The 8,368-nt window shown below is 35.8% G+C and overlaps 1 protein-coding gene across 1 annotated transcript; it reads right to left on the bottom strand.

The window, feature by feature from the left end:
• Positions 1 to 734: 734 nt before the first annotated feature.
• On the bottom strand, positions 735 to 8,038 carry Smp_046290 (putative marvel-containing potential lipid raft-associated protein). The gene is made up of 4 exons (XM_018798377.1): positions 7,873 to 8,038; positions 6,679 to 6,855; positions 4,278 to 4,376; positions 735 to 1,796 (listed from the first exon to the last, which is right to left on the bottom strand). Exons 1-4 carry the CDS (start codon positions 7,993 to 7,995, stop codon positions 1,548 to 1,550), a joined length of 648 nt encoding a protein of 215 aa, XP_018653324.1. The 5' UTR covers positions 7,996 to 8,038; the 3' UTR covers positions 735 to 1,547.
• Positions 8,039 to 8,368: the final 330 nt, after the last annotated feature.

The raw sequence follows: 8,368 nt of genomic DNA, 5'->3' as shown, positions 1-8,368 counted from the left end.
TACTGAACAACCCTAGCAAAATCTGACTTATTCCTTTGGGTAGTGGTCGCTGAGTAATGAGACTGTCTCAAAAAATAGCATAAGCATTCGGTAGGGATGAAATTAATTTACTTCTTTATCGTGACAACGAATTAACAATATTTATACTTGTGCTAGATACACTAGCTCATCTATACTTATATGTATCCTTGGTGTGCATAGGTCTATTTGATGTGTATTTTGGGTGTGGTGTATATTTGCACAATACCAAATGCGACATCATCTTTACTGATATATATGCTATGAGATTCGTCGGCTCCAGATTCGAATTCCATTCCATCTACATCGTTTCAGAGTAGTCGGGTAAATTTATAGGCAGTTATACTTGGTATAAGTAACAATAAGTGTGAATATGGAGCAGCAAGTTCGTGGATAGCAAGCTAGACAGCGTAGAATGTCAGAGATTGAAACACCAACAAGGCAGAGCTTAGATACACGGCATATAGTGCTAATTGTACCTAGCGCGAAACTACAGAGTTGTGGAGTTTACTATCGGCTTTGACAGATCTGGCACCCAAAGATCGGTAAAAACGTCATTAGAAAACCTGAAAATATGTGTTCTACAAATGGGGCTAAACGTTGTATATAAACGATATTCCGATCCACAACCAGCAACAATCCTATTCTCAACCATCTAAGTAACTCTAAGCATACAAATAAATTAACTGTTCAAATAAAGAGTATCATAGAGGGAATTTCCACAGAGGACAACATATGCTCATGTATATGTATATTTAGTTATATTCCATTTTAAATAACAATAGTTATAACACACATTTAGGAAACAATTCACAACTTTTACTGATGATAATCAATCTTCAAATTCATATGATTCATTGATTGAATAAAAATAGGATATTGAAAGGTAATACAAAAACCAACACAACAATCGAATAGACATAAAACTGATACAAACACAAATACTTGCGTTGAGGGGTAGGTAATGCAGGAAACACACATATGATCAGATGAAGAGGAAAACAAGGTAAAAGCGGAACTGTTGCAATAATAAAAGAGGCAAAGAGGAGAGGAGCATGGAAAGGCATGAAATAGCGAGCAAGAATTTGACTACGGTTGGCTGTACCATCAAAAAACAAAGAAGTGGAAACAAGAGGTAAGTGAAACATTATTTATCTAGCTAGCTAGCAAGAAATACGCAAGAAAGCAGCGGACACACTTCAAAATCCAACTACAATGATATCAGATACAATGGGCAGATTAAACAATAAACCAAGATAATATACACATAAATGATGCAATTCATAGCAATAATAATAAGTGTTATTAATAACTGTTTTTGTGTGAGTTGCAGTGCTTTATTGTCTATCTCATTTAGCAGCTCCAAACATACAAACTTGGTGAGTAACAATCCATATATACCAAACAAAAGCACAATTATATGTATATAGCTTAAGGAGCCTAATGATAGTCTGAGAGAATGTGAAGAGATTCTCACATAATATGGGTAGTGGAGGTAAACAAATAATCCAAGTGTAATACACAGGTCCTTATGGCATTATATAACCTTCATCTGCACGTTCACCTGGTGCATAAGCTCCTGAAAATCCAATATGTGGATCTACTGACTCAGCTTGCATATGTCCTGGAGCGGGTTGAGCAAATGTAGGCGGACCATGTGTTGCATGCGTAGTCATTACACCAGTCATTGTGATGATGAAGCCATTCCCTCTGCGTTCACATCGGAATCGAGTGGCTAATTCTGTGATGTAAACCGCAAGAGCGATTGCAGAAAATACCTATACACATATACAAATTGCAGTTTTTCAGAAAAATAAAAAAATTAAAATTGGTAAGACTGAAAATAATGAGATCAATATTCGGAGTATACTACTATGTTGACTATCTTGAATAATTACCAACTTCATTTTCTATATGAAGCCGTTGATATAACCTAAGTAAAATTGCACATTCTTTCATCTACATAATTTTGGTATACAGAATACACATTAATTATATCTATATCAACAAAAATGAGAAAACTCATTAGCTAAGACGTGTTGTTTGAAGTTATTGTGAAGATATTGGTAACTGAAAATGATGATCTTTATATATTTAACTTTTACAAAAGATGTTCAGTAAATAATACACAGAAATGAACTGAATTACTGCTGTTAAACCCAAACGGTAGACATAGCTAGGGGCGGCCAGACCAAAACGTGGCATAAATCCATGAATTCGCTGACAAATGGACTGAGCCATGTTGGTAGGTGTAGACTACCTGGTTGGGATTCGCGAGATGATAGCAATCTATGGTTAGAGACCTTGAATGACATGGCTCAGAATCGTTTACAGTGGCGAAGGTGCATCCACTCTTTGTGTTCTACCAAATTCTAATCTTCTGAATTCTTCATGTTTCTATCCTTTTTCTCTTTCCAAATTTATTTCACTGGATTATACTCCTTCAAACCCTAATCTTTCACATAATGCTTATACTCTTACTACTTCTACCACTATGGGATTTGAATCGACAACTGCATTTCTGTGTTAATGTGGTATGGCAACTCGAACTGATGTACGTACGTACGAAGTTCTAAATTGTGACTGACTGACTGACAAACGGTAGACAAATCCTACTAACTCGTTAGCTAGATAGTGCATTAGGTATTGCTAACATCAAATAATAGTAACAAAAAATGAAAATGGTTATTATAAAGCAGATTCTGATGACATTTAGTCATCCAAATCCGAATCATACTTAAAAATAAGTGATGTTGAGGTCAGGGGCAGTAGTGAGACATAAGTGTAGAACCTGAGACGAATGTGCATCGACCCAAGTTGTCATACTTTACGACCGCAAAATGAAGAGATTAAAAAGATGAGAAACAAAGGAATGGAAATTCTATTAAATATAATGGAAACCTAAACAAAGGAATATGGATCAAACGGAACAGATAAGATCGATGAATGAAAAGTTACAAGTACCAGGTAACGATGTTAGATCGACTGAAATCATATTACCTTTACCAGCTAAAGGGATGAGATTATGGCCAACCACTGCCTATCCTGATATGCATTATTGGTTATCATAGAATTAAGTTGGAAGATGGCTAAAGGAACTTAAATCAAGGCAGAGTTTTCTGATAAGCTTGTGTTAGGCTGTGTTGTGGGTTGTAGATTTCCTGGTTGGGTTCCACGACACCATTATAATATATTGTTGAATATGCACAAAAATGCGTTGCAGTGATGCAGATGACTTTATCAACTATTTTTTTAGATCTTGCGTTTAATATCACTTAATACAGTTTACTCCCTAAATTTAGTTGATCCATTTTGAAATTCCTTATCTATAATGAGTTCCCGCTACCATAAGTACTACTATTTCTACTTTTTTATTTATCATCTAGTTCTACTTCTCGCACCAGTTGTTCTGATGTTGAGTATTTCAACTTGGACTGGTTTATATTTACGCCATTTTCTAACGCTATCGTTTGTCCACAACCACACTGGACTTCATACTACCAAACTTTAATTATCCAGTTACCTATCATCAACGTAGAGCCTGGTACAGATATATATTGGCCCAAGTTGTTAAACCACATAAGCATGATATGGCAAGAGATCGAATATAGTGGCAATGACTAAGCATTGAAAACAGGGTTCGAAAAGTCAGAGTGGAAAGACATGTATGAAGGGATACTGAAATTCAAGATGGACAGAATTAAGTTACTGCATCTGTGCCAGCGTGAACGCGTCCAAGCCGTGTCGTTTAAGGTCTTTAACCATCAGTTATGATAATCGCGCGGACCAAAACCAGGCAGTCTGTATTTACCAACATAGCTTGAACGAGCAATGACTTCATTGAGTGATGTCATATAGTTTAGTCGCCCCTAACTTTCTTCCACCTAGGTCCTACGCCAGTAAACCTCGTCTGTCGGGGGAAGTGGTGATTAGGTATACGTAATATATGCCATAATTACCTCAACCGGTAAAGATTCACAGCCCCATCTACTGATTTGTTATCTACACCAAGTACCCTATGTCTGTGCTCAACATTGATCACTCAGTCATTCCAAGAAAGACCAGCAGTGATCAAAAACCTATTTTCAAGAACCATGTTTCACAGCCATAAAGTAACATAGAGTGGACTGTTGAGCGGTATATATGCCCCTTAGTTGATTCAATCAGTCAAATGGGAGCAGCCCATTGTTAGACAAATAAGTTAGTTACACTATCCTCATTATTATTGGGTTAAATAATAAAAAAACAATATCACTTACAGCCGCAGCTATAGCACCAGCACCTTTTGAATGATGAGCCGCTGCAACGATCAGCGTTATAAACCAAAAGAAGGTGCATATTAGTAGCACAGAAAACTCCTTTTCATTATTTTTGGTTTATTTGTAAAGACAAAAAACAATGAAGATAACGATTAGAACTGTATGATATGTTATATGACATGAAAGATGAACAGTTTGGCTTTTTCTCACACAAATTATCAACGTGATCGAAAGTGAGTAACTTTGACACATAACATCTAATAGACAGCAATTGTTTAGAAAATAGATTTATCAAGAACTGAAGTTAGATGGGATGATGTTGAATAGCAGAAAGCATTAAAGAACTTCCTTTTTCTCTTGCTTATGAATTAACGGACCGTTAAGTCCCATAGGGAGTAGAATATTCTAAAGGTCAATGATTTACATCTAAAATTTTAGTCAAATCACGGTAATTACTCATTACAAGAATCTAATGTTATCAATGGAGGGAGTTTCACTTCCAGCATAGTTTAGATCAATCAATTGTAAAAGCTAATTAAGATGGTCGATTGGTCGATAAATATGGATAACTTGGAATACTTTAGAAGGATGTTACCAACTTGTCGGCTGGATAGGATTACGAATAATCGAAAGAAAAAAAACGTGGAAAATGATAATGATTAAGTTGTAAGTTAGTGATGTAGTATTTTTTCATTTAAACACAAATATTGGTACAAGGGGGCCAAACAATAACCATGATGTCAGTAATGGTTATTGTCGACTTGTGTGAAGGCTGGAACGCTGCCCCGGTGTCTAAGCCGAAGCAGGTGATTTTCTTAGGGGACGACACCCCGAGCCTTTGATCTGAAGGTCTACTCCACAAGGCAATGAAGCAAAGTTAGGAGACGCAACCCCATGGTAGCCAGTGACCAATAATTGGTTCATACACCTTTTGTTCCTTTAGGATGCTGGAGCGTATGTACACCACTGGTTTGAAACCAGGGTTTTCCAACCTCTCTGGGTGGTCATGAAAGGTCCACCAACTCAGTTAGAGCGCTGGACATTCGCTTTTCGTCCTTTCAATTTCGCAAACAACAGTAATGCCGCGAGAAGGCAGTGAGTAGGAATTCCCTGGAAGTGGCTGTATACGCGTGGCCATGTCGAGAGGGAGAGCGAACTCTCCTCACTCACGCCCTTACCAGGGCATACAACTAAATGTACTGTAGGCATGTTTTAGTTTACTATATTTGAATTAAATCAATGCAACAGCGACTGAGATACTAAGCAGGTTGAAATAATTTATCCCTGGAAATATTTCAGTACATTAGACTACTAAAGAATAATACTCAGTAGTCCTTGGTTTCCTACTTATGTTTTGCCACCAGTAATTCGGCTAGTATAATGTTTAATGTTCTAGACGCGTGTGTTAATGAATCATGAGTTTAAGGACCGCTTCATTTATTTCGGGCTTACATAGCATCTTTATTTTTCAAAGTGCAGCATATAAATATGAAGTTTATCAATAAGATCAGAAAAGCCGATAAACGACTTTCTCGATGTTTAATCAAAAAATATAAATTAACTGGTATAATCATCAATGTACCAAAATTATATAAAATGTTTTAGCTTAAATTACATATTTGTTCTAGATATTTTCATAGTGATTCTTTAGAATGTAATTCGCTATGAGAACTTATCATGAACCAATACTTTAATAATATTTATTGTGTCAACCTTTCAAAGTAATCAATAAAAGTCTTAAACTCAATCGATGTCTAATTGTTTAGTTTGCTATCACTAAATTTGCTATTAATATGGTGAAACAGAGCTATGACCTCAGATATTTGTAGATTTTCAATTGCTGGTAATGGGACTTGAACTTCACTACACCTACTTCAAGTTAGGTAGTCGAGTAATATAGTTAGCCTTTGTGTCTGAGATGTGACTCAAAAATGAGTACATAAACTTTAGCTAGTTAAATTAAGAAAAGAGATAATATAATGAACCTAAAAGTAGTAAAAATGGTTTGTCTTTGCATATTGTGAAATAATTATTAAAAACAAACAATAAACGTCCGTAAGCTAATGATTGTGGGGAATTAAAGTATGCCTGGTAATATATTTACGATGTTCAACGGTGGACATATTTGTAGTACCGATAAAAAAACAGCATTAAAATAATAAGAATTGATGCCAACAAGGGACCACAGTCAAAATTTTTTAATGGTAATCTAAACAAGTTGTAAATTATGAACGAAATACCAATCGCCCACACCGTAAAATATATATAAAGCAGTTTAAAAAACACATCCCTGAGAAGTAATTTTTAGCAATTAACCAAACCAAGTTAGAAACAGTCTATTAATCGGTCGTCTGCAAAAAATGGAATGGTATTCAGATAAACAGTAAAAACAAATGCTTACAATTATAATCCACGGACCTGGCAATTTTCTGATAAGATTGAATAGATAAAATATATAGAAAACTGCTGCACATATCAAAGTGGTAGCTGCAACAAAGTTTACCCATCCACCGGACGAGTGTATTGACCAGTATGAAGTAGCAGCGACACAAATTAGTACAATACAACTCAGTAGGATCTGTACAGAGATAAAATAACACTTTCGTGAACAAAACGAAATTGTTGTCGATTTGATGCAAGAGAAACAGAGAAAAACTGCCTTTGGTAAGACTGCTGTAACTCACATGAATATCGTATTGGGAGGAAACTCACCCCTCCAAATCTTAACAAGAGTTTTTAAGTTGATATTTCCGAGCATTTAAACTGAAAATATGTATTTAAGTCAGACACCCTAGAAACTGTATTCTTTAATGGCTAGTCTTCAAGGTTGAAACAAGGTACTCTACATATAACCACGCAATTTCACTGTTATTAGTAGAGTAGCAAATAAACTATTCAGTGTTGATATATTGGTAACTGGGATAACTCAGTGTGATTTGCAATGTTGCTAGCCCAATCATGAGAGTTAAAGTTAGCGTATTCGAAGACGGCGAGATAAAATTTTTTATGCTTGTACAATCTGCCCCTCCAGAGTTTAGAGGTTTCGTCGACTTTGAGGATTTGGTCGCATTTTTCAAGTACTGTCCATATTTAATTGTATAAGTGTGTAGGCTTGATGTTAGACGATATATATATATATATGAACATTGTGAGTTCCATCAAATTAAAAAAAATTCCTCGATGCTTTGGACACATTTTAAATTTCATATGGAATACTGATTAAAGCTGGAACTAGGTAAAAAAAAAACCAGACGGGAAGTCATTTTGTGGAAGATAGCTGCATGTAACGGGTATCCACCGTCCTCATTGACATCGTGAAACTAAGTGCCTTATATACCACAAGTTATGCATTCGTGAGGGTAATATTTGAAGCGTTAGCCAGTGTTACTAACGACAATACATAGGTCATAAGACATATCTACTTCGTTATAAGGACACAAAACGAGGAAATAAAACTATGTTTACACAGACATAAGACTGATGTCACTGGCATAGAACACTTATATGTATTACACGGAGGTTGCTCAAGTATTCACTTAAATAGGATACCTTTTATTACGCCTTATTCGATTACTATGGTTTATGTTGAACTCACCTGACAAAGCTTCAATATTCCACTTAAACTCCGTACGAAACCAACGTTGATTACTGATGAAACATCTGTTGTTTCGTACCTAGTTTCATATGTAGTCTCATATGCTGCCGGGGCACGATCCATGCCCTTTGTCCTTGGTAGAAAAGTCTGGAGTCAAAACGACCGCCAAGTACCGAACCTTGAAAAGTGCAAAAAGGTCAGGATATTTAGTTGAATTCTAAAATACTCTTTCATATTCACCAATAGAAAATAGCAAGTGTGAACAATCCTGAGTAATTACCGTTCAAATGGCTGATGGCATTTGTACCGACATAAAATTCTATGAATACAAACGACTTTGTAAGAGCGAATCTTGTGAAATAAACACATAACAGGATATGCTTAGGAACAATTTTTTGAATATATTGACCACGATTTACATTTTCTGTCGCTTACAAACTTGTAAATGTTTGTTTTTGGCTTAGATACAGTGAGTGCAATCTTACGAAACCCAAGT

Source organism: Schistosoma mansoni, chromosome 6 (assembly GCF_000237925.1).
Source record: "Schistosoma mansoni strain Puerto Rico chromosome 6, complete genome".
Lineage (NCBI taxonomy): Eukaryota > Metazoa > Platyhelminthes > Trematoda > Strigeidida > Schistosomatidae > Schistosoma > Schistosoma mansoni.
Note: the sequence above shows the minus strand (reverse complement) of the source record. Positions and strands in the feature narration are given on the sequence as shown.

What these genes read in the sequence shown, in the direction of transcription:
- Smp_046290 (XM_018798377.1), bottom strand. Translation starts at nt 7,995, where the DNA reads ATGGATCGTGCCCCGGCAGCATATGAGACTACATATGAAACTAGGTAC. An exon ending in GAATATTGAAGCTTTGTCAG is followed by an intron (nt 6,856 to 7,872) that starts GTGAGTTCAACA and finishes ATCTCTGTACAG; the next exon opens with ATCCTACTGAGTTGTATTGT. An exon ending in CTGGTGCTATAGCTGCGGCT is followed by an intron (nt 1,797 to 4,277) that starts GTAAGTGATATT and finishes ATATGTGTATAG; the next exon opens with GTATTTTCTGCAATCGCTCT.